Genomic DNA, 27544 nt, shown 5'->3' with positions numbered 1-27544 from the left:
GGTAAAATTCTTCTTTTTCTGTTGTTTACTCATTTCCTTAGACCAAGACACTTCCAAGGCTTTGGGGTTTTTTTTTAGGGGGGGGACACCCCACTGGGACCTTTATTCCTCCAAGGTCTTATGCTCTCTAGCTTGTGCTTTGATATGTAGATGACCACAGCACTTCCCTCTGCCCTGGGGCTATAAGGCAGGATCCAGCTATCTTAGTGTGGTAGCCCAAACTGCAATCTGGGTCTGATTGTAGGCAAACAGTAGAGTCCTGCCCCAGGGGGAGCAGAGAAATCTCTTCAGACTTCCCCTACAGTCTCTGGGAGTGCAGGCTGCTTTCTCCGGATTCTCTCTGCAGGTTCTGTGGCCTGTGCTCCTCACTCCACACTCACCCAGGTGCTGTAGAGTTCTCTCACCGCAACACCCCTTCAGGCTGTTGTGGGTGATTGCTGGGCTGGGCCAGTCCTCAGCTTTTTTTCCCAACCCCCAGTCCTGGTGAAACACTCCTTTCCCACAGAACTGGGAAAATGTTATCACTCAGTCTTTCTGTGGGTTCTGCCCCTCTAAATTTTGGCTAGAGCCATCCTTTGTTTATTTGGGGTGGGGGGGTGGAGTTCTTGGGAATGCTGCCTTCGGCCCCCTCCAATTCCATTTTTTAAGGAATTATTTTCTTTAATGAAATTTTGTGCATTTTTTGCATTTAATCAGTTTTGCTTGTTAAGGAGTTCTTCAGTGAATTTTTATCCCTTTTTTAGCAAGTTGTTAATTCTCTTTTCATAATTTTATTATACCACTCTACTCTCTTTAACTCTTCCAGGAATTCTTTTGGGACTTGAGTCCCATTAGTATTTTCTTTTAGATTTTATTTATAGCTGTTTTCATGTTGTTATCTTCTTTTGAATTAATGCTTTGATCTTCACTGCCAGCATAATAGCTTTTTATGGTCAACTTCTTTTTGTTGTTGTTTTTGCTCATTTTTAAGCCTATTTCTTGATGCTGAACTTTATATTAAAGTTTAGCCCTGCTTACCTGAAGGTGGAGAGGCATTCTCCCAAACTTCCAGTTTTTTGGTGCTTCCAAGGTAGTTTGATCTTGGGAGAAGTATGGTCACTGCTTTCCTAGTCTGTGCTCTGATATTTACTCAGGAAGGGTTTCTAGTGCAAGGACTAGTGTTCCTCCTTGCCTTGGAACTTTGACCAGGGCCCCTACCCTATCTCATCCGAAACCAATCCTGAGCACTTCTCTCTTTCTTGGACTGCAATCTAGAACTGCATATGGATAATTGAGTAGCTAATCAACACCAGCTACCAAGTGCTAGCAAAGACTCTCCCATAATCTCTGAGTGTTTGTCTCACTCCATTATCATCTCTGAATCGAGAAATACCAGAAACAGCTACTGCTGTAACTACTGTGACTGCTGTTGACAACACAGTGTGTAGACTCTGGACAGACTACTACCATACCTTTACTCTTGTCCTGCCTTCCTTTTAAGTTTTATTAGACTAGAAAAATATTTCACACTTGACTTTTTCTTTATCTCTGCCACTCCAGAATTTGATTTGAGGCATTGTTTTAAAGTTGTTTGGAGGGGAAGGTTGGGAAGAGTTCAACGGGGTGGCTTCCTCTAATCTTCCAACTTGGCTCCACCCTCTGTAAAGTTTTCTAATGAACATACAAGAAAACTTAAGCAGTTCCAATTATTCATTATTCAGGTACCTATTTTGTTTTGTTAAGAAAATAGCATAAATGACATTGCAGTGATAATATGTAGGGGTAGTTTAGGAAGCAGTGTTTTAGGTCCTTTTTTAGAACCACTTTAATAGCACTTATTTGTACATAAAATATTTTGCCAAATGTGAATTATTTTATCTTTTCATTGAAGCAAGTTTAGTAGGAACTCTATTCTGGCATTTTTAAGATCGTTACTTTTTGTACTTGAAAGTATTAAAACGGGGCAGCTCGGTGGTACAGTGAATAAAGCACCAGCCTTGGAGTCAGTACTTGAGTTCAAATCTGGCCTCAGACACTTAACAATTAACTAGCAGTGTGACCTTGGGCAAGCCACTTAACCCCATTGCCTTGCAAAAAAAAAAAACATAAAAAAAAGTACTAAAACACCATTTCATTAAAAGTTTTCTAAAATTTAGACTTCTTTCTGATTTAGGTTAACCATCTCCAACATGGCTTTTAGTTAGATTTTACTATATTTTTTATGTTGTTAAAAAAATGTGCTTATGGTAATTTTATAGTAAGAAATTTTACCATGTATGATAGGAAAAATAGTGAAGTTAGATTTCTTTTCTCCCTCTAGCCTGTCTCAATTGGAGGGCTGATAGTAAACCTTATTGGTGTCTGTGCCTTTAGCCACGCCCATGGCCATGTCCACGGAGCTTCTCAAGGAGGCTGTCACTCACACGATCACAGTCATTCTCACCATGGACACAGTCATGGACACAATCATTCTCATAGTGATCATGGGCACAGTCACAGTCATGGACACTCTCATGGAGCTTCAGGGGGAGGCATGAATGCTAACATGAGAGGTAAGTGCTGGCTAGGGATCCTATAAATGTGATGTGTAATTATCAAGGGACATAATTGTAGAAGTCAAGGATATCCTGGAATATGATTGGAATATGATGCTACCTGGAGAGAGTCTCCACGCAAAGAGAGTTCTAGTAATGGCATGCAAAATCTTGAAGTTCTTTATGAGAGAAGGGTTGAAAAATTCTATGGTGCAGAACTGCATATGAATGCCTTCCCTCTCATGGGAAGAAAGAGGTCATTGGGCTTTCTGTGAGACATTTTAAAGAGATACCATTGGATTAGAAGTCCAGTAAAAGGTATCTGTGTATTGTGAATGGATTTGTTTTTCAGAGGAAAGAGGAAAGGAAGAAAAAACAAGCATTATTTATCACCTACTGTGTGCTAAATAAACACAACTAGTAAATATCAGGGATCGGAGTCTGCAGTAAGGAGCAGAGTTGACTACTCTAGACCCAGTACTCTTACACTGAGCTTCCTAGCTGCCTCTAGAGAGCTAATAAAAGTGCTGAGTCCTGAAGACTTAAGACAACAGTTAGGGGATTGGTTAAGAGTAGAAAATGAAAGAAAAGAGTCATACCAAATCTTATTTTGAATGCCAGAGAAGATTTTCAAATAATTGACCAATGTCAGACATTGCAGAGACATCAAAGAGAACAAATATTAAAATCAATCTAGCTTGGAGCAGAAGTTCTCAAGCCATTCCATGCAGCTTTTAGTGTAGGAGGAATTCCGTGACAGAATTATCCCTCTAAAACCAAATGAGAATTAACTTGGTATGTAATGGGTAGAGGGCTAGCCTTGAAATTAGGAACTCCCAGGCGTTCCTGCTTTTGACAAATACTACCTATGTGCCCATAGTCAAGTCACTTAATTTCTCCATGGACCAGATTTTTAAGACTTTGAAATTATGATTTCTTCTGCATGTGTAAAGAGTGCTTACTGTGGAGTTCACTATATCAGTGAAATCATGTGTGTGTGTGTGTTTGTGTGTGATGAAATTATGAGCTAAAAATACTTATATGGTGCTTTTCTTCCTCAGTCTTTTTAGTTTTGAATTTTAAATTTCACAATTTTTCCCCACCCTCCCTCCATCCCCCCAAGAAGGCAGTCTGATAATCTTTACACTGTTTCCATTCTATACATTGATCAAAATTGAATGTGTTAAGAGAAAAATCATAACCTTGAGGAAAATAAAATATTACATAAAATAGTAACTGTGGGCATACATGATATTACTGAACCTTGAAGTGGTTAATGAGTAGATTAAAGGAAAATTGTAATGTTTTGGGAATTGTCAACACATTCCATGTTTTATAGTTGTTTTGTATTTATGTATGTGTTGATTAGTTTGGGTGCTGATTTAATTCAAAATGCAATGTCAGCAAACCAAACTACTAATTTTTAATAGCAATACTTGTACACCACTGTTGTGTCATTATAAACCTGTCAGTCATTGGATCTAAGGATTATATCTAAAATAACTCAAGTTATTTTATGATACTGCTGTACAGTGGGTGATTTTTTTTATTCTTTTTTTTAACCCATTGTATAAGTTTAGAGTTAGTATAAGTGTTATATATTAAGCAGAGAAACTCAACCTTTGGACATGTCAAACTGTGTTAACCTTCTAAGAATAAGACCCAACTAGAAATAAAACAAAACTGAATTTTATCCCTAAAAATAAAATAAAATATTAGAGATAGCAAAATTATGTAGTACATAAGACAACTTGTTTTTAAAAAACAATTGAAGGTAATACTCTTTGGTCTTTGTCTAAACTCCATAGTTCTTTCTCTGGACACAGATGGTATTCTCCCTTGCAGATATCCTAAAATTGTTCCTGGTTTTTGCACTTTTGGAATGAACAATTGATCATCACCCCCATGTTTATATGGTGCTTTTAAAGTATCTTAATGAATAGGCTTAATTCCCTCAGTTTTGTTTCCAAATTTCCATAGGTCCCTTTTCTCCCAGGAATAATATGTGCCTCTTCCTTTCCCTCCCCCTACTCCCCCCCCACCCCCACTGCCAGCAACTATATTCTGGCATTTTAATTCAAACATCAAGAGTGTTCTGTGACCACTTTAGTATAGGAAAACTGTTTCTATTAAGCTATGTAGCTATCTGTTGAGTGAAATACTCTTTATCACATCTTAGAATTAATAATAAATTTAAGACTTTTTTTCCTTATAGCAATGAAATTAGGAAATCCTAAAGAAAAAATTGATAAGATTATTTGGGTTTTACAAGAATACATAACATGATTGGGGAGAAAAATTGAAGTCTAAAAGTACATAGGTTTCAAGAGGTAACTAGGAAATATAAATTAATTGTATGGTTTACTGCTTAATTTTTAAATAATTTATATTACAAATATACAGTATTCATAGAGGCAAGAATAAAAGATTGCTTTTGTTGTATAGTTGGGCAAATGCAAAGATTTTTAAGCATAATTTTAATATTAATGAGTGTTCTTGGAGTTTTTAGAATTCTAATTATACTAATTATAATGATTTGAGTGTGTGGGTTTACACATGTAGTATATATATATATGTGTGTGTATGTTGCTTTTGTTTTATTTGTAGGTGTGTTTTTACACATATTGGCAGACACGCTTGGCAGCATTGGTGTGATCGTATCCACGATTCTTATAGAACAGTTTGGATGGTTCTTTGCTGATCCTCTCTGCTCTCTTTTTATTGCTGTATTAATTTTTCTCAGTGTTATTCCACTGATTAAAGATGCCTGTCAAGTGCTACTTCTGAGGCTGCCACCAGAGAATGAAAAAGAGATAAACATTGCATTAGAAAAGGTGGGCTTTGAACTTCTACATATTATATGAGAGTTTACTCAAATTTTTCTTTGTATTTGTTAAGTTAAAAATTGTTAAAACTGAATAAATCCTCTCTGCTGCAGTTTTTAAACATTAGCTTGCAAAATTTGACTAAGAAATTTGATCTATATGGGAAGAATTTCTTTGGATGAATGGATAGATAGAAAGATGAATGGATGGATATATACATGCACATATACATATGTGTGTCTATAGATAGATTTTTTAAATTAGCAAGCATTTATTTTCTCTTCATGTCCTCCCTAATTTGTAATAGAAATGAACAGTCAAACAAAATAAATTCCCATATTGACTGTATCCATTTATTCTGCATCTTGAATCATCACCTCTCTGTGAAGATAAGGGAAACATGCATTATTTGTTTTCTGGAATCATTATTGTTCATTACATTAATCAGAATTCTTTAGCCTTTCACTGTTTTTTATTTAGATTATTGTTTTTACATAATTTATTTTCCTGATATCTTAGTTCACTCTGTCTCAATGCATACAAGTCTTCCCGTGTTTCTCTGAGACTATTTCTTTAGTAGTTTCTTGTAGCTCAATAGTTTTTAATTTATTCACATACTGTAATTGTTCAACTATTCCCCAATTGATGAGTATCCACTTATTTATATGTATATAAGGGGTTTTTGCTTCTTTGATCTTGTTAAAATTATAACTTAATAGTGACATACCTGAAACAAAGGATGTGCATAGTTTATTAACTTTGGGGACATAGTTCCAAATTGCTTTCCAGAGTGACTTGACCATTTTACAGATTTCTTTTTTTCACAACAGTATTTTCCTTTTCCATGGATGTTTAAATGAAAGCAACTCATAGTTGTGATGATCACTTCCGAAAGTAGAATACTTTCTCTATTTTTCCTCTCATCCAACAGTCAGTGAATTTTCTACCAATCTAATCTTTTGTTTGGTGGATATTTGTACATGTTCAGATTTTTTTTACTTGTATATATTTATATTAGGAGATGTGCAAAAATTGTAGATGAATGATGAAAATTTCTAAATGTTTGGGTTTTTTGCATTTATATGTGAATCTGAAGAAGACTATGAAGGCATTAATTAAGCAGAAGTATATAAGCATATCCCAGTGTTTAGGACTATGTTGGGATTTATCTTGGTGTAGGGGGTTATCTGGTTACCAATATTGTATGTCACATTTCATGTCTTAGATGCCATTGTATGTGTGTGTATGAGAGAGAGAGAGATATCAATGATTCAGAAACCTAGATGTGACAGCTACTGTGACGTGTTTTCCATTCAGAACTGTTTTCAGTGTTCTGTCTTTTATGTGTAAGGATAAAGTTGTGATTTTTACCCTTTTGGTTTTGCCTCTTTCTATAAATATTCAAAGATGTTCAATGAGGTGATTTTTTTTCCTGTACTAATAAGGAATACTAAATGATAGCTAAATTAATAACTAAATTAGTGTGTGTGTGCCTATATTTCATTTATGACAGATGAAAAATCTTTATCACTATCTTTTTTTCAATTTGGCAGATTCAGAAAATTGAAGGTTTAATATCCTACAGAGATCCTCATTTTTGGCGTCATTCTGCCAGTGTTGTTGCTGGTACAATTCATATACAAGTGATGTCAGATGTGCTGGAACAGCGGATTGTACAACAGGTAAGATATTTTAATAGCTTATCACCGTATTCAAAAATATCAAAATAACTTTACACAAAGGAGTCACTTGACCTAAGCTTGTTTCTAGGTATCTAAAACCAGTTCAGCATTTTCAGAGCATTCCAAATCTACCATTTTGCAACTTAAACAGAAGAAGACATTCTAAGAGGGAGCTAAGAAAAAATTGTGAACTGCTTCCAATCACTTGACTGCCCAGTTGAGAAACTACTAGCAATGCCTTTAAGAGGCTTTTAGAGAAAGTGTGCTGCATGAAGTTTCAGGGAATTTTTAGTATCCTGTATAAACCTATGTGTCAGGTACAGCTTCTAGGAGGTAAAAAAAAAAGTCTCAGGAGTGGTTGGCTACACACAAACTTTAAGATTGTCATTGGGCACTGTAATATGTCTTTTTTTCTTTGATTCAGTACCCTATGCCTAGAAATTGTTAGGCTGAATGACAATTTCAGCAAAAGAATAACAGTTAAAGTTAGACTTTTAACCAGCCTTTCTGCTCTAGGCCATCAAAATTAGATCATTACGTAGCTATTTATGAATACATTACCATGTAGTGATAATCAGGAGTTCAAATTCTTAAAATTTAATACAATTAATTGTTTTAATTCCAGAAATAGATGAGAGGGGCACCTAAGTGACACAGTGGATCGAGTACTGGCCCTGGAGTCAGGAGGAACTGAGTTCAGATGTGACCTCAGACACTTAATACTTACTAGAACTTGGGCAAGTCACTTAACCCCATTGCCCTACCAAAATAAAAAAAAGGTAGATTAGAACTGTTAGTTTTTTGTATATTTTAATCAACAGATATATTTTTGATATTCAGTTAACCATGAAAGGGATTTTCCTACCTTTACCCTCCCCATCTCACCCTTCTCCCAAATGTAATATCCAAAGTAAATTTTCATTTGTTTTGTCTGTTATTCATTGTAACATTCTAGTAAATTAGTAGTAGTGAAGTTTATGTAAATCCTTTATATAAAACTTTAAAAAGTACCAAAATCTTATCTTCCATCTGGCTCTTTAGAATTGAAGTTAATCTGTTGGTTCTACCATCAGTAAAATTTTCAAATGAACTAAGGATATATTTTACTGATTCATTTATCTAGTTTCACTCATTTTACTATTGACATTATGGACTATTTTTGTTAGATGAATAAGCCAGAGTGAGGGATATAATTTAATGGTTGAAAACTAGATTGACATTTTCTCAAAATTGTTATTGTTGTTAGCACTATGTTCTAAGGATCAATTGGTCCTAAAAACAGCAGAAATCTGTACTCCCCATATGACTGCAACCTGCTTTCTATTTTCCAAAACTGCCAATGGACAACCACGTTTGAGATTACTCACTACTATACTTTCCATGCCAGTGAAACTTAATCTATCCTATATATCTTATCTCAAGGTCAGACTCTTGTGTCCCCCAAGATGACACTTGGGTAATTTGGCATGCTGATGCTTTTAAGAGAAAGCTAGAGGCCCTTCCAGTGTTCCTCTTTTCCATCTAATCCAAAGGAGTGATTCTAGAGATTAAAGTTTCAGACCAGGTAGGAGGGGAGAAGGGGGGCACTGACATTTTTGCATGGTAGGTTTTTTCAGTAGTTGAACATTTGGCCCTCCCCAAAACACAATGTTAGTTTATTTTGACTCTCTGCCCCTACTTTAGTAGCCTCATTAACAAAATATTGTTGTTAACTAATTGAATAGCCAGTTAACTCAGTGTCATCATTCAATAAATCTTTATTAAGCATCTGCTTGCTTCTGCACTATGCTAAGTCCTGGAGATACCAAGAAAAGTAAAAGACAGTCCTTACTCTAAAAGAGTTCACAATTTATTGGGAATTAGCATGCAAATAGTAATATATCTACAGTGAGTTATCTAGGAAGAACTTCTGTGAGAAAGCACTAAAATTAAAGACTTCTTGTAGAAGGTGGGATTTTAGCTGTAAACTGAAGGAAAGCCAAGAGAACCAGGACACAGATGAGGAGGCAAAAAATTTCAAACATGGGATACAACCAGTCGGATTATCCAGTCAGTAGATGGAGAATCTTGGACACAAACAGCAAGGAGGCCAGTGTCACTGGGGTAACCATAGGGTGGGTAACTGTAAGGTATTAGAAGCCTGAAAAGATTGGAGATGGTGGGCTAAATTATGAAGAGCTCTGAATACCAAACAATTTTAGTTTTAGATGTAGAAAAGGTTTGTATCTGCTAGAATTTATTAACTAGGGGTATGGCACCATCAGACCTGTGCTTTAGGAAGAACACTTTGACAGCTCAGTAGAAAGAAGATGGCCTGGAATTGGGAGAGATTTGTGGCATGGAGGTCAACCAGCAGTTCTTACAGGAGTCAAGAAAAGAGGTGATGAGTGCTATACCACAGAGTCAGAGGAGAGAAAGGCATATACAAGAGATATTATGAAAATAAAATCCACTAGCCTTTGTAATGAATTGGATATGGAAGGAGAGTGAGTGAGAGAGAGAAATAAAGGATGACAATTAAGTTTTATGCTGGGGGTTCCTGACAGGGTAGTGATACATTTGAAAGTAATAGTGAAGAGGGGGAAAAGTTTGGGACCTGTTGAGTTTAAGATGTCTGTAGGGTTTCCAGTTTGAGATGTATAGTAGAGTGAATCTGGAGAGTAGGAGAGAGGTTAGGGATGGATAAAGAGTTTTGAATATCAACAATATAAAGATGATAATTGAATTCATAGCATCTGCAGAGATCACCAAGTGAACTGGAGAAGACAGGAGATAAATACAAGAAATATCTTTGGTCCATCAGTGGGCTCAACACTGATAGATATTTTGGGAAAAGACTAAAGAAGTATGAGACAAAGCTGTTTAAAGAAAGTCAGAATCTTGTTGGAAAGATGAGAATTACATACATGAAAGAATTAAAAAGCAATATATTAACATAACAGGAAAAAAACCACTATGTCAAGAGGCTCAAATTTGCAATTGTTTTTGCCACTAGCTGACTGCGTGACAGACATAGCTGTGCTTCATTTTCCTTCTTATAAATGAGTTACACTTTTCCAAGGACTCCTACAGTTTTATATTCTGAGCTGATAATGTCACCCCATTCATATATAGGTCAGATTCCTGTAACTTTAGTTTTCTAAAATAGCCACAAACCATGAAATTAACATTGCTAAAGTAGAAAGTCACCCTCCAAAATGACAAAAAAGTATTCACTTCATGGAAGACTTCCTGAAAGTCAATTTTTACATATGATTTTGGTTACCTGGTTTTCTAACATATTAAAAGCAAATTAGAAGGTGATGATAATAGCAGGATGTGACATTGACAGTGGTGGGATGAAAAAAATTAATGTAGACATAAGAACTGAAATGGACATTTTGAGGTACACAGAAGAGAACTGAAGACTTCATAAGCAGTTGATGTTTATAATGTTAATATTGTTGAAATAAAAGTTTAAATTCTTATTCAAAGCTGTATTTCATAGATTTCCATTAGATTTGCCTAAAATATTTCAGAACTTAATGTTTAGAGGGACAAAATCTCATTTATCTGGACAATTCACTTCCAACATCTAACCAGTGATGTTAAATAAACAAGGCATGGCACTGACAGAATACAAACTATTTTAAATTGTATAATGACAATGTATGGGATAGAAAGTTTCTGGAGAAAGAGCGGACCATGGTTCTTTCTGTGTGCATGTTGGATGTTGATAACAGACTCCCCTCCTCTGTAAAAGTCTTTATATCAATTGAGATTTCTCCATATGCAAGAACCTAGATGATTTACTTGTACTAATATTAATTCTAATGAGTCACATTTTGACTAAGAAGTGTTTTCCTCCCTTCATTCAGCAGACATTCATCAAGGACAGATTTTGTGTGTGTGTATGTTTGTGTGTGTGTGTGTGTGTGTGAGAGAGAGAGAGAGACAGACGGACGGACGGACGGACGGACAGACAGAGACACTGTACTGGCCATTTATACATGCTGCCTTCCCTGCTTTCCTGAGACTTTTTTTTACCTGAGGGATCCACAAATAGGAGCAAAGACTTGAATGACAGCAGGCCAACATTGGACATCTACTGGGAATAATGAGGCTTCTAGTTAAGATAGAATGTAAAGTACATGTAGGGAAATAGTAAATCTTTGTTGTCAGAGTTTGAACTTTACTCACATGAAAATTATTAGTATTTGAGCAGAGGTGTCATGACCAGACGGTTCACAAGAAAAATTAGTCATTTAATAATGTTAAGGATAAATTTGAAGTAGGAAGGGAAGAAGATGGGATGGCCTTTGAGGAAATTTAGAAGGTATCAAGTACAGTAGGAAAAGCACTGGTAAGTTGCCAGTAAAATATTCAAATAGAGATGTTCAAAGGGAAGTTGAAGTGGTGATGTGAATCTGGAGTCAGATATACTGATTTGAGGCTCCTGTGCAGAGAGGTGATAGCTGAAACTGTGGGATTAAATGAAATTGCGAAGGGAAAATTTACTGAGGAAAAAAAGAGAACTAAGGAAACCTTAAGATACCATTTGCTTTAACAGGGTAGTAAGAAAAAAAAATAAAGAATAATTAGAGAGGTAGGGGGAAATTAAGAGGTGAATGAAATCCTGAAAACCAAGGGAGGACTCTCCAGAAATAGTGGCTGATCAGAGAGATCAAAGATGAAGAGTGAAAAAAAGAACAGTTCATTACAAAGGTCAGAAGTGGAGACATCAAATGTAAACCATTTTCTCAAGAAGTTTGACTGAAAGGGAAGAGAGAGATAAGAGGGTAGCTAATTGGGTCAAGGGAATGCCCTTTTAAAACTGAACATGTTTATAGATAGATAGTAAGCAATTAATAGAGAAGAGAAAGAATATGAAGAGAAGGAAAGGGTAGGGTAAGAATAGTTGGCATGTTCTCTGATAAAAGGTGAGGAATGGAGGTTTTTAAGGGCTTGGATGGATTTAGTCTTATACACCTCTTCTGAAATAGGGAAGATAGAATGTTTATGATACTAAGAAGTTATGAGGAGTTCTAGTATTATCACCCATTTTTTTGTTTAAATATTTGTATTGCTATATTTTGTTTTTACATCACCTAACATTTCCCACTATATGTTTCCCCTTATTGCCTCTAAAAGAGCTATCCCTTATAAGAATAAAAAAGAAGGGGTAGAGAGTTACTTAAAGAAACTGAAAAACAAAGAACCAATATATAAATTTATCAATTTGTCTTCAAAACCTTAGAGTGATTGAAAATTTTATCATATCTTTTCTTTGGAGCAAAGTTTTATCTTAATTTCACAGCATTCAGTTTTAATTGTTTTTATTTACAGTGTTATTATCATTTGTGTATATTGGGAGGTTTTTTTGCTTATTTGACTGAAAATTCACCAATTTTTAAAATATAATCTACCTATCTGTCCTGTTATCTAAGCCCAACAAGTTACTTTTTTATAATTTAGCCTGAAGTTCCTAAGTAGTTTTAGTTCAATGCACAGAAAGACGAAAGACGGGAGGGAATTGGGAGAACAGCCTGAAAGATGAAAGACTTAAGAATGACTTGTTTATTAAACTTTATTGGAAGCCTCAGAAAACTATTAAATTATTAGGTTATAATGCTAACATGCTGATGTTAGCTAACATCTCCTAATTTAAATTTTTAACAATTTCTTGTAATTCTAATTAGGTTACAGGAGTACTTAAAGATGCTGGAGTGAACAATTTGACAGTCCAGGTGGAAAAAGAGGCATACTTTCAACATATGTCTGGCCTAAGTACAGGTTTCCACGACGTCCTTGCTATGACAAAACAGATGGAATCCATGAAATACTACAAAGATGGCACTTACATCATGTGACATGAAATATGGTTTGCCGGTTGCCTATAAATAATGTTAAGGGAAAATGCACATAAATGTACAGAAACGATGTACTGTATTTGAATTTTTTTAAAGCTCAGTTCTATAGGATCAAGAGGTTTTTCTAAAGGAATTTTTGAATTGGGCTGATTGTACATGTGAAACATTGATTGTATATGTGAATAATGACAATTTGAATGACTATACTTTGTGCTTATTAAAAAGAAATCCTACTATGTCAGCAACAGCATACCTTATATCCTTGGGGATATACAAACACAAATTTTTCATGTTCAATTAAGAGAAAATAGAAATAATGTGTTATAGCAAAAAAAGGCTGAAATTGCTTCAGTGTGCTTATTTTTCTGTCACATTCTCCTTTTGTAAATATGTATTTACACATTTATTACAAGGATTCAAATGAAAGTTTGAACTTTGACTTAGAATTTTTTTGCAAGTCCAAGCAAAACAAAATAGGAATTAAAGTTCTATATTTATGAATTTTCTGTACCATAAGTCTTCTTCCTAAATATTCTTTTTATTTTACATCCAGCAATTTTCTGTTGCCATTTTAAATTTATATTCAAATTTCCTAATTTGAGTGGTACTTGCTAGCTACCAATTCAAGACAAGAAATAAGAATTAGGAAATCATACAGAATCGTGGAATGTTTTTAAACTGATTCCTTAAAGAAATTGGAAAACAAAGGAACTGATAAAATAATTTTACTTTTAGCAATATTTGCAAATCAATACTTATTTATTAAGATGTAAAACTGGCACTGATTTTTTTCTGTTTCTTTCCACAGTAGAATATTCTATTTCTTGTTAGGCAGCTAAAATGGCAAGTTTTTTCCTCAATGGGTAAGCAGTATTTGTTGTATCTGGTGCATAGGTGGATTGACTGTTAAGTATGATTTTGTTTTGTCATTCCTTGACACCATTTGGGGTTTCCTTGGCAAAGATATTGGAGTGTTTTGTCATTTCCTTATCCAGTTCATTTTACAGTTAAGGAAACTGAATTATGAGTTAAGTGGCTTACCTAGGGTCACACAACTACTAAGTATTTAAACCTGGATTAGAACTCAGCTAAAAAAAAAAAACCTCAGATCTTCCTGACTCCAGTCCTAGTGTTCTATCCACTGCACCATCTAGCTGTTCTTAAAAAGGGACAAGGAGAAGTTGGGAATTAGGAGAAGCATAGGAAAAAGGAGATTGTTGTTGTTCAATCACATCCAACTCTTTGTAGCTCCATGAATCATAGCATGTTATATTATCCATAGGGTTTTCTTAGCATGGATACTAGAATAGTTTTGCCATTTCTCTTTCTAGTGAAAATGGGTGAAGTGACTTACCCAAGGTCATACAGCCTAGTTGGTGTGTTAAGTCCAGTCTGAACACAGCTCTACCCACTGAGACCCCTAGCTAACTATAATTCTGTTCAGCAAACCAGAATGATTGATTTGTTCTTTACTTTTCCTGGTTCACTTTAATGACTCAATCAGATAACTCAACTTCTTTCTGGGACATTTAAATTTTTTTCCTGAGTAGAACTGGAAAAAAAAGCAACTTTACAATTCATCCACCATACCCTTCATGTTAGAGAGGAAGGAACCAAGGTCCTGAAAAGTTAATGCTTTCTTTGCCCAGTGTTACACAAGTAACAGGAAGCAGAACTGAGACTTAGCCTTGGGTCCTGAGACTCCAATTCCAATTTTCTTTTCCATTACTTGGAAGTTTAAAGTAGTCGATTTTGTGCTAATTAGGCAAAAAAAAATATTTCAGAAAACATACTTCTCTTAAATTTCTTGTCTGAGAAGGCTCTGCAATTATACATGGATTCTTCTAAAAGATAAAATGTGAAATCTAAAGAAAATTGTTTTTTGCATTATGCTCATATTTTTTTCCTTACCAAAGAATTTTCACATTTACGTTAACTTATTTTCATTCTGAGGCCATCCTCTTACTTATCCTATTATTGTTTTATATGGTATCATGGTTTTGATATTAACACGTGTTAAGTTCAGTCTGAATCATCTGATTTTTCTTGTTTCCTCTATTCTGTCTGTACCTTGAGTCAGTATTTTCACTTTAATTCACTCTGTTAATCCTTTGGAAAATAGGAAAAATGGAATTTCATATTTTAAAGCTTTTCAAAGCATGAGTGGGTGGAATACAGCACCACCATAATTACCATAATTTATAAAAAAAAAATTATAACCACTCATCCTTACTCCTTGTGCCCTATCACAAAATAACTCAAGCAACAAAATCCATCCATATGTTCCACTTAACTTGAATAAATTACTTTCCTTTTGCATTTAACTGTCCTTAATACCTTGAGACAGTGGATAGAGCACTGGTCTTGGATTTAGGAAGACAGGAGTTCAAATCCAGCCTCAGATACTTGTCACTTACTAGCTCTGGGATCTTGGGCAAGTCACTTATCCCTGATAGCCTTGCATCCAGGGTCATCTCCAGTCATCCTGATTCATATCTGGCCACTGGACCCAGATGACTCTGAGAAAGTAAGGTTGGTGACTAAACATGGCACCCCCTCAAATCCATTTCCTGTGCATATCATGGTCTTCAAAAATGAAAGACAAAAAAAATTATCCTTAAATACTACCCATTTAGAACTTTTAAATATATTCTCAACAAAGCTTTTATTTCATAGATATTTTAGAATGTCTCATCCCAAATAATTAATTTTTCAATTTTAAAGTTAGAGACAGCTTTGTGATGTGAATAGAAAGCCTTACATCAGGAATACCATAATTTGTATCCTATCATTGCCACATATTAGCTATGTGACCCCAGCAACTATGCTTCAGGAAAAAGTGCCAAGCTGCAATGAAATCACAGTCCATTCCCAATCCCAGTTCTAAACAAGAATTTATTCTTCCCCACCCATCTGTTTTGTGCTAAATTAAATGTGATAGTGGTCATAAAATTAAACCCCTTTAAAAGTCTTCTATGTTAAAAAAAAAAACAAAAGTCTTCTTTGTTTACTGCAGATTTGAACAAGAATAAATATCATTGATCAATAACAACATATTATTGAGAGGTGTTTTTTAGTTTGTGATGATATGAAAGTTTCTCAGAGCAATAATTTGCCTGCCAGTAGAGATTCTGAATTATTGTGTATGAATGCTGAACTGAGTTTCAATTATGAAACTATTAATGATCATTTCATTTATATGATAGTTTTTCATGATAAAGATTTTTCTAGTAAGTTATATGTAAGCAAGCCAAAAAGGCAATAAATAAAATTTGGGTTTGCTTTTTCATTAAACTTTAACATAACATGGATTGTTGAGGGGTTTCATTTTTAAAGAAAAAACCAGATTTTGAACAATCAGTTAGCTCATTTCTTTCATTATAGTGGTAAGTGGAATGTGTTAACTTTTGTATGGATTTTAAAATTCCATTTTTGAAAATATTTTTAATCTTTTAAAATTAATGTTTAAAATGACATGTCATTTCATTTCATCTTGCAAGGTGAGTTTTGTTTTCATGCCAACTTTAGCAAACAATAGTTTGCATTATTTTAAGGACTTTATTAATAGGTAATGAATTGTGTAATTTAAAGAAAATTAGTAAACTAGACTAAACACTTTAAGTTTCTTTGAATAATTTATTAATCTTATAGTAAGTATTTATTTTGTCAATGTGAATACTGACCCAAACTAATTTTGGCAGTCTTAGCTATATGCAAAATAGTAAAAGGAGTTAACAGAGTTCATTTTGTCAAAAAGATAACAAAAAACAGATCATAGGGAATTTATGCGATATTGAGGTGCTCAAGATGAGTATTTGTAAAAAGACCACCCTAAATAAAAATTATTGTAGCAATTAAGTCTTTTGCAGAGAATGAATAGGTAGGAAAATTTTTAAACTCAGTAAGACTTCAATCACTATAGCATATACTTGGTATACCCAGGTGGGATTTAGTGAGGAATGCATTGAGAAACTGATCAGTAATAAGGAATTACATTTCTTTTTTTTTTTTTTTAGGTTTTTCAAGGCAAATGGGGTTAAATGGCTTGCCCAAGGCCACACAGCTAGGTAATTATTAAGTGTCTGAGACTGGATTTGAACCCAGATACTCCTGACTCCAAGGCTTTATCCACTACACCACCTAGCCGCCCCAATTTCATTTTTTAAATTAAGAAGTACATTCTCCAAATCTGCCATGATCATTTTTATAGTTTTATTCAAATAAGTAGTAATAGATTTAAAAAAAGAGAGAGAATAAGGAATGAGAGAAGCTACTACACAAAAGTCTTGTGGCCCATATAATACTAATAAATTTATTTGAGAGAAGAATCAGGAATCATTTGGCATCACAGAAAATTAATTAGGTATTACCTGAAACTGCCATCAGAGTTCTTCATGAATCACCTCTGTATGTGGTCAGACTACTGATTTGTTAGTTTAAAGGTTAAAAATGGTACAAAGCTTAAAAGAGAACAAAAAATTACAGTTATTTAATTAAAACCAACTCCATCTTGGTTGATTCATACAAGTTATTAATCAAAATGGATAAAATAAGTATAGATTGTTTACTATAATAATAATAATAATGATGATGATGATGATGATATAAAGGAATTTTAAATGCATAAATCCATTCCTTTACAAGATCAAAAGAACCTAAAAACACATTAGTCCATAAATACTTGATTGACAATAAGGAGAGATAACAGCAAAAGGCAACAATGGTTTGGAATACAAATTTGTTTGTAAAACATTTTAGAAAAGGTCATGGAAATTTATAAACAATACTGACTGACTCATAAAACAGAGAAGCAGTATAAGGTAAAGTCTAGACCCAAATATGTTGTCATCCTGAGGACATTTAGGAATCAAAGCTGAAGGAAAACAGAAAGCATCCAAACCAAAGGGGGAAAAAATGGAAAAGACTACAAAAATTTTAGTAGCAATTTTTTTTTAACTATCATCAGTAGGTGATAGAAATTACACTAATGAAAACAGAAGTTGGGAAGCTCAGCCTGATTAGACCAACTTTTCAAAGTCCAAGTTAAGCACTTCAGTTAATCCCATCAATACAAGAAAAACTGATGAGATGATTAACTGGAAAGAATCAAGAAGTCATTAAGTAACTACACTGAACCTTATAAGGACAAGAATTCTGAGAGCAGGAATAAGAATCAAAGGTATTACAGACAGGCATGGGGAAAAGCTTATACAAAATTAAGCAAGAGAAAGGAATGCCAAATTTGAGGAGTAATTAGTAATGATTGTTAGATTTAGTGTTTATGAAGGATTCTGTTGTGGTTTGGTAATGTCCTCTTCCTGACCAATTAGGTGTTTTCTAGGCAAAGATACTATAATGGTTTGCCATTTCCTTCTCTTTTTTTTTTTTTTTTTTAACAGATATGGGTTAAGTGATTTACCCAGGGTCTTACAGCTAGAAATCTTTTGAGGTCAAATTTGAACTCAGGAAGATGAGTTTTCCTGACTCTAGGCTTTGTACTCTATCCAGTAAACCACTTAGTTGCCTTCTTAAAATAAAGAGGTATGAAAGAAGAATGAAAAGGTAGGTGAGAGTCAGATTGTGAGGATTGTAAAGGTTAGCCTAAGGAATATGCTCTTTTTATCTCATAAGTAATGGAAAATCCTTGTTGATTACAGAATAAGGGAGTGATAGACCCATGCCTTAAAAAGACCAGGTTTGTAGCCACATGGAGAGAGAAGTTAAGATGAATTAGAATGATTTTAAAGTAATTTAGGTGAGAAGGCCTATCCTAGGAATGGTGGATGAGACAAAGATTAATGAAAAGATATGGAAGAATGGATCTTATTGATTAAATATGGAGGCCTAGGAAAGGGAAAATTAAAGCTAATTCCATGGTTACAAACTCAGATGACTTAGATGATAGGATAGTGCTAACTTAAATAAGTTTTGTGGTAGACACTGTAGAATAATGTGAGCTCTTTTGGACTTAGTGAGGTTGAGTTTTGAGAATATAGATTTGATAATCATCTATGCAGAGGTCATACTTGGACTTATGGCACGCCCAATTAAGGCAGAAGTCCTAAGAGAGAGCTCTACAGGACACTTGCTAAAGAAGTGCGAGATAAGATGATACACTAAAGGAGACCTGAAAGTTGTCAGACAGATAGGAAAACAGGGTGAGAACAGTGTTGTGGGACTCTAGGAAGAACAAACAATATTAGTGAAATATTTTTTAAAAATTATCCAGAAGTACTGGAATCAAAGGCAAAATGCAAATACTCAACAGACAACCACTAGAAAGTCCTAGATTTAAAACACCCCCAAATATGTTCACCACATTGGCATTCCTTTCTCTTTTGTATAAGCTTTTTATTCTTATTTCTCCTCTCAGAATTCTTGTCCTTGTGGGTTCAGTGTAGTTACTTAATGACAACTTCTTGATTCTTCCAGTTAATCATCTCATCAGTTTTTCTTGTATTGATGAGATTAACTGAAGTGCTTAACTTGGGGACTTTGAAATGAAAGAGTTAATTGATATAATACCTAGCTTTGTGTGGGAAGAGGTCACAGAACTACTAACATAAGCCCGTTTTTGTAAACTGACCTCAGTATGACTGTCTTCTCAGAAAGAACATAACCTTGCACCATTATCTCTAAGACTCCCTTGCTTGCCCTCCCTTCCTCTCAAACTCCATCCTCTAAAACTTTGCAAATGAAAAATTCCCCAGTTTAAGGAGTACCTGGCTAAGGTGCAAAATTTCTATAGGCAATCCCTTTTCCCCCCACATTGAGTCAACTATCTTAAACCCCTTCTATCCTTGACTCAATGAGCTTACACATAATAAAGGCTGACAAACAGTTTCCTATCTATGTGAATTCTCCATAATCATCTATAAATCAGGGTGGGGTCCCTAGAACCTTTCTGGGTCCTTTCTTCCAACATTTCTTAGTGCTGAAACTTGGGACCTAAATGGGATTCCCTTTGTGAACTGGGAATTTCTTTTAGCCAAAGGGAGGTAGGTGCTTTTTCTTGATTTTTCTCTGCTCATCACTGTCTCCCAACTCACTTCTCTGTGTTGGGTCTCTAGAAAGTCCCAACATTTCGAAGGTGGTAGTCACTTTAGGTTTCAGGGGCCTGCCTAGCAAATAGACTTAGCCAAACTGACAGAAGAGTCACCTTCTGCAAAGTGGCATCATTTTTCTCCTTTTCTCACTTTCCCTCTCTTAGGAAGTGGCAAACAGGGAAAGACCAAAGATTTCTTCAACTCCCAAGGATTTTTCCTTTGGGTTTTTTGAATCATTGGTCAAATTTGGAGCTGTTAAGATCAAGCAAAGTCACCTTTATCTGCCCCTGTAATTATCACCTGGTTTCAATATACCCTGAAATGGCCAAAAAGAATGGGTCTCTAAATTGTAATGCAATTTGGCAATGTTAATTTTTTTTGTTGCCTCTCAGCAGGACAATCCTTCTCAGAAAACTCATAACCTCTATGATTGGCCAGATCTCACTCCACCCCCTTTTATTTAATTCAGTGGGATTAAGTAACTTGCCCAAGGCTAGGCAGTTATTAAGTGTCTGAGACCATATTTGAACTCAGGTCCTCCTGACTCCATGAACCCATTCTTTCTAACTTAACCTTCACTGTTTCACTCCTTCCCAATGACACCTCTCATACTCTTTCTGATATTCAAGAATCACCAGCAACTACTTCCTGCTGTATTGCATAAATAAATCACCAGGTTGAGCTGCATGCCAGAAAAATCCTAAATGAGGCTTCATCAGGAAATGATCTTCATGCTAACCTGGTAGCCAGCCCCTCCTCAGTTTTCTCTTTCTGGAGTTTCTGGCTATTTCTTCTCCTCTCCATTTGTAAACTGACCTCAGTTTCTCAGAAAGAACATAATCTTGCACCATTATCTCTAAGGCCCTCTTCCTTGTCTTCCCTTCCTCTCAAACTCCATTCTTGAAAACTTTGCAAATGAAAAACTCCCTAATCTATGGGGTACCTGAGGCCCAAAATCTTTATAAGCAATCCCCTTTCCCCCCACAGTGAATCAACTATCTTAAACCCCTTCTTTGCTTGACTCAGTGAGCTTATGTGTAAGAAAGGATGACTGAAACAGAAAATGTACCTGTCTATGTGAGTTCTCTCACAATTGCCTTTCTGGGCCCCTTCCCCCAACAGTACTAAACTTAATTGTATAATTATTTATATAGAATACAAACTTGTTTGGTTTCGATTCGCTCCTACAAAATGACACATTCACACCAACAAAACTAAAAAGGATATATTTAATAAAGTGATTATAAAACAGGTAGAAATAAATCAGTTTTACAGCAAAAGTAACCAACAAGTCCCAATATAATAAAAAGAGCAAAACCTACATAAACATAGATAAGAGAAAGCATCACTAATCCGGAGTTTCACCCATGGAGAGGACACTGCCTGGGGCTTTCCCAATTCGGACTCTGAAGGCCCCAGCTGCTGTTGATTCAGATGTTGAAGCTCCCCCATTGGTCTCACTAAATCATGATATTAATTTTTCAGATCTATATACCAAATAGGCAAAAGTTGTCGAAATTAGCCCAGCAAATTTCCTTCTTCCCTGAAGTCAGGCAAGTTAAGATCTCACCGAAGATGAGATCAAGTTTACTTGTTTCCCTACTGCAGCCTAGGATCATGGGAAAAGGTAGAGTGATGATTTGTGAAGCCCAGATCAGAGGACAAAGGCATGTGGGGAATGATGGATAGGGGCAAGAGATAATCACCCATCCCAATAATGTCTCCCATGGAGAGAGCTATGTATAACTGGTTAATCTGCACTAGGCACAGGTAGGAACAAAAAGGTTAGCAAAAATAGACAACAGATGCAAGAATACTGAACAGTTATGATGCTCTCAATTTTAATTTTAGCGCATCATCCTCCATGCCTATTTTGGTGTATGTGTCCTCCATTTTAGAGACTACTGGCCAATACCCACAAAATTTAATTTTATATTCTGCCTTATATGCTCTAGTTGGTCCACACATCTCCCATGTACTCCACAAAATTTTACTATAAATTCATCACTGTGGGCAAGAACCATGTCCTCTTTTCTTTCTTCATTAACATTCTTTTTTAAATATTGACCTCCAAATTCTTCCCCTCCCCAACCCATTAAGAAGATAAACAATAGGATATCAATTATACCCATGACTTCCTATAGGAAGAATTTGTACAGTGTTAATTAATTACACTGTGAATTCAGTGTAAGAATACTTGAAGTTCTTTGTAGTGGAATTCACTGGACTAGCAGCACTCATTTAGAAATGACTGGAACTGGTAAGATTTATACCAGGTAGACAGGGATGGTTCAACATTAGGAAAACACAACATAATTAAACATAGAAATCATGATTACCACAATGGATGCCGAAAAAGCCTTTGATAAAATACAACATCCATTCCTATTAAAAACACTAGAAAGTTTAGGAATAAATGGATAAATAAATGAATAAATTTTCCTTAAAATAATAAATAGTATCTATAACCATCAAATATATGTAATGGGTATAAACTCAGATTTCCAATAAATTCAGGGATGAAACAAGGATGCCCATTATCATCATTATTATTCTTTATAGTATTAGAAATGCTAGCTATAGCAATAAGAGAAGAAAAGGAAATTGAAGGAATCAGAATTGGCATTGAGGAAGCAAAACTTTTACTCTTCGCAAATGATATGATGGTAAACTTAGAGAACTAGAGAAAATCATCTTAAAAACTCCTTGAAACAATTAACAAATTCAGCAAAGGAGCAGGATATAAAATAAACCCACAAAAGTCATCAGCATTTCTATATATGAACAGCAAAGCCCAAGAGCAAGAGGTAGAAAGACAAATTCTATTTAAAATAACTATAGACAACATTAAATAATTGGGAAAATACCTCCCAAGAGAAACTCAGAAACTATATGACCACAATTATAAAGCTCTCCTCACCCAAATAAAATCAGATCTAAATAATTGGGAAAATGTCAATTGTTCATGGTTAGGCCAAGCTAATATAATAAAAATGACGATTCTACCCAAATTAAATTACTTATTCAGTGCCATACCAAACAAATGTAAAGGAAGGTGGCCTAGCTCTACCAGATCTAAAACTATACTACAAAATGGCAGTTATCACAACTGTCTGGTATTGGTTAAAAAATAGCATGCTGGGGGCAGCTAGGTAGCACAATGGATAGAGCATCAGTCCTGGAGTAAGGAGGACCTGAGTTCAAATCCGTCCTCAGACATTTAATAATTACCTAGCTGTTCGACCATGGGCAAGCCACTTAACCCCATTTGCCTTGCAAAAAAAAAAAACTTTAAAAAAAGAAATAGCATACTGGATCAGTAGATTAGGATAGGTTCAAAAGAAACTGCAGGAGGTGACTACAGCAATCTGCTATTTGACAAACCCTAAGACATCAGCTTCTGGGATAAGAACTCGACAATTTGACAAAAATTGTTGGGAAAACTGGAAAATAGTATGGCAAAAGTTATGCATAGATCCACATCTCACACCCTACACCAAAATAAGGTCAAATGGGTACAGGATTTAAACATAAAGAGCAACACCATAGGTAAATTAATAGAAATATTCCATCTATCACATCTATGGAAAGGGGATAAATTTATGACCAAACAAGAATTAGAGCACATTTTAACTGAAAAATAAATTATTTCGATTATATTAAATTAAAAAGATTTTACACTAATAAATTCAATGCTGCCAAAATTAGAAGGAAAGCAGAAAGCTGGGAAACAATGTTCACAACTAGGAGCTCTGATAAAGGTCTCATTTCTAAAATATATAGAGAATTGCATCAAATTTATAAGGTCACAAGTCATTCCACAATTGATAGTCAAAGATATGAACAGTTTGCAGATGAAAAAATTAAAGCTATATATAATCATATGAAAGAATGCTCCAAATCATTACTGATTAGAGAAAAGCAAATTAAAACAACAATGAGGTATCTCACAAGTATCAGATTGGCTAAGATGAGAAAAAGGGAAGATGATCAGTGTTGGAGAGTTGTAAGATTGGGACATTAATGAGTTGCTGATGGAGTTGTGAATGGATCCAACCTTTCTAGAGAGCAATATAGAACTATGCTCAAAGGAGCAACAAAAATGTTCATTCCCTTTGACCCAGCAATTCCAATTCTAGGCCTATATCCAGAAGAAATTATAAAAAAAGGGGAAAATTCTACATGTTCCAAAATATCATAGTAGCTCTTTTTTGTAGTGTCAAAGAATTGGAAATTGAGGGGATGCCCATTACTTGGGGAATGGCTAAACAGGTTATGGTACATGAATAGTATGGAATACTATTGTTCTATAAGAAACCATAAATGATTGGATTCTAGAGAAACATGGAATGATTTACTAAGTGAAAGGAGTAGAACCAAGAGAACAATGTAGGCATCAACAACAACATTGGGAGATGATCAACTTTGATGGAAGCAGCTCGCTCGGCAGTTCTGAGATCTAGGACAACTGTATTAGGCTGGCTAAGGACAATGTTATCCCCATCCAAAGGAAGAAAAACAAAACAGCTCACAAAAAACCCAACCCTTCTGAACCTGATGAACACTTACAAAAATTATCCTTTATGTACCTCCCTTAATCCTAATTCCTCATACTGAAAAGAATACTTAATATACTTAATACTAAAACTTAATACTAATCTGTAAACATGTTTATCAAAATATGTATGTACAATGCTAACCATAATGTTTGCCGCTGAGGGGAGGGAGGTGGAAAGGGAGGATGGAATGAAATTCTGTAATTTAAAAATATATATGTAGGGGCGGCTAGGTGGCGCAGTATATGCATATGGATGAAAATAAAGATATGACTGGACCTAAAAATGCACTCTTAAAGTAGCTGTCCCAGCTTCTAAAAATGCAGTGGTCCTGATCAGGAAATCTAAAACTTAAAATGAACTACTGCTAAGTTATGAACAACAAAAAAGAATTTTAAAAATCATATGGGGCGGGGAGTAATGAAATGAAAGGGACAGTAACAACAGATGCCAACTAATTGCAGTAGCCTCCTAATTGGTCTTCTTGTATCTAGCCTCTCTCTTATCAGCCAATCAAATCTACCAAAATGAAATTCCTAAAGTACTGGTCAGGCAGCTAAAGTGGTACAGTGGACAGAGCACTGGTTTTGGGAATTAGGAAGATTCATCTTCATGAGTTCAAATCCATCCTTGGACAGTTACTAGCCATGTGATAAACCTGAGCAAGTCCCTCAAATCCTATTTGCCTCAGTTTCTTCATCTATCAAATAAGCTAGAGGAAAAAAATGACAGTACCCTTGACAAGAAAACCCCACATAGCCATAGAGTTGAACTTGACTGAAAAACAACCTAACAATCACAAAAAAATAAGAGGTCTGGCTTGTCACTTCTTTAGGGGCTCAGGAAGCTCACCAGGTTCCTTTTTTCCCTCTAGGATCAAGACAAATTCCTTTGGCTTTTAAATCTTTCACAATCTGGCTTCACCAACCTTTCCAGTCTTAATCAATATTGCTCCTTTAGGTACTTCACATTCCTCCTCATAAATAGCATTTCACTTCTGTGATTTTATCTTGTCCTGTCCTCCGGTCATCCCTTCCCCCAGGCCTGGTTGCAGTCCACAATTCTAGTTCACTTCCAAGCTCCTACATGAGGTTTTTCCTGCTCCCAGAAGCTACTCTTCTTTCCCTTGAGACATAACTTTTGTTTTCATTTTATATTTGTAAATATGTACACATATGTAATCTTCTTGAGGGAAGAGATTCTTTTTCTTGGTATTATATTCAGTACTTTATAAAAATTTCTATTTGAGTATTTGTGGTTTAGGAGTAGAGGTGATAAAACTACCTCTTAATCTTATTTTCTCTGCAAAAAAAAATGATTAAAAGCAAGCTAAAAATCCAAGATAAATAAGCACTTAGCTTCCTTTGATGAGTTCAAGTTACAGGGCCCAAATATCACAAGATACTGAAAGAGTTATCAGATGTGATTTCTGAGCTACTGTCTGAGTTTTGAAAAATTGTGAAGAACTGGAGAGAAACTGCTGAACCAGAGGAAAGCAAAGTTGTCTTGATATTCAAAATAGAGGGAGTGGAGAAATCTACAAATAATAAGATAATAACAATTCTCAGCAAGATTATAAAACATATTATTAAAGGGATAGTAAGTGAATACCTAGACCCAATTGGACTCTATTCTTCTCTCAAGTCTCTTGCCTCCTTATCCTAACTTTGGTTTTGCCCTGCCTAGCCCCAGCCTTGGATCTCTCCCACCACCTACTGCCTTTACTTGCATTTGGGCTGATGAATGAAGATGGATGGAATTACGGAACTGTGCTGTTTATGAAGCAGGGAGATCTTTTTACATTTATCTAACTGAACCAACTTGCAGCTTTTCTTAATATTTTTATCTCTCTTCAAACCTATGGCTCCCCCTCTCCCTGCCCTCTCAGCTGAGACCCTTGCCTCATATTTCACTGAAAAAGAACTCCTTTTCCCCTCCTCATCCCATATCAATTGGACCCCTTCTGCCACTATCTCTTTCATGCTGATACCTGTACCTGTCTTCCATCCTCCAAGAATCTTCTCTTGATATTGATATATCATCTCCAACTGCTATTGTTCTATAAATTGAAAAAAACTATATACATTCAGTGCCTCCTTTTTTTCTCAACTTTCGCTCTGTTTTCTGCCACCATCATTTAACTGAAATTGCACTCTTGCCAAATCAAATGACCTTTTCTTAATTTTCATCCTTGCACTCTCTGTCTCTATCTCTTTCTCTATCTCATTCCTGTCTCTCAGTTTCCCTTTCTTTCTCTCTCCCCTTCTCCTGTCTCTCACTGCCACTGCCACCGCCTCCGCCTCTTCTTCTTCTTCTTCTTCTTCTTCTTCTTCTTCTTCTTCTTCTTCTTCTTCTCTTTCCCTCCCTCTAGGTTTTTGTCAGTTTTTTTCCCTATTTTTCCTACCTGTTAGACTCCTTCCCTACATCTTCAACAATTACCATGAGTAGTCCCCAGAGTTCTATCCTAGGTCCTCTTCTCTTCTCCCTCTATACTATTTCACTTGAAGATCTCATCTTTCAAGGATTCAATATTTATCTCTACGTATCATAGCATTTAGAGCCCTGAGTTAGGAACCAGGAAGACTCATCTTCCAGTGTTCAAATGAGACCTCAGACACCTACTAGCTATGTGACCCTAGGCAAGTCATTTAACCCTGTTTGCTTCAGTTTCCTCATATGGTAAATGAACTAGAGAAAAGAATGGCAAAATCACCCCAGTATCTCTGCAAAGAAAACCCCAAAAGGAATCAAAAAGAGTCAAATATAAGTGGGCAACATAAACAAATGTACATTATTATCAGTTCTATTTATTCAGTCTAGTCCTCTACCTTGAGTCTTGCATTTCCAACTATTGTACATCTTGAATTGAATGTTTTGTAGATTAACTCTTAAACTCAATGACAATCACAAATAATGAATGAATGAAACAATTTAATGGAATATAAATATATTTAATAAAATTAAAAATAAGATTAAACTAAATTTTGTTTAAAATCCTCCCCTCTTCCTAAGTTCCCTTTTACAGACCAGAATACAACCATGATCCAAGTTGCCCAGGCAGGAAAATGTAAGA

The 27544-nt window shown here is 35.3% G+C and overlaps 1 protein-coding gene across 3 annotated transcripts in view; it reads left to right on the top strand.

Annotated features, from left to right (window-relative positions):
- The window catches only part of SLC30A5 (solute carrier family 30 member 5), an 81167-nt gene extending 53781 nt beyond the window's left edge, over positions 1 to 27386 (top strand). Inside the window, exons 13-17 of one of the 3 annotated variants that reach the window (XR_012471593.1) lie at positions 2300 to 2531; positions 5121 to 5347; positions 6892 to 7020; positions 8443 to 8584; positions 12699 to 12787. Coding sequence is in view for 2 of the 3 variants with exons in the window: in XM_074201284.1 (XP_074057385.1) it covers positions 2300 to 2531; positions 5121 to 5347; positions 6892 to 7020; positions 12699 to 12869 (759 nt within the window). In the remaining variant the exon portion in view is untranslated. Of the gene's footprint in view, positions 1 to 2299; positions 2532 to 5120; positions 5348 to 6891; positions 7021 to 8442; positions 8585 to 12698 lie in introns of all 3 variants that reach the window. The other 2 variants (XM_074201284.1, XM_074201285.1) reach the window with 2 other exon arrangements.
- Positions 27387 to 27544: the final 158 nt, after the last annotated feature.

Source organism: Macrotis lagotis, chromosome X (genome assembly GCF_037893015.1).
Source record: "Macrotis lagotis isolate mMagLag1 chromosome X, bilby.v1.9.chrom.fasta, whole genome shotgun sequence".
NCBI classification, from domain to species: Eukaryota; Metazoa; Chordata; class Mammalia; order Peramelemorphia; family Peramelidae; genus Macrotis; species Macrotis lagotis.
Note: the sequence above shows the minus strand (reverse complement) of the source record. Positions and strands in the feature narration are given on the sequence as shown.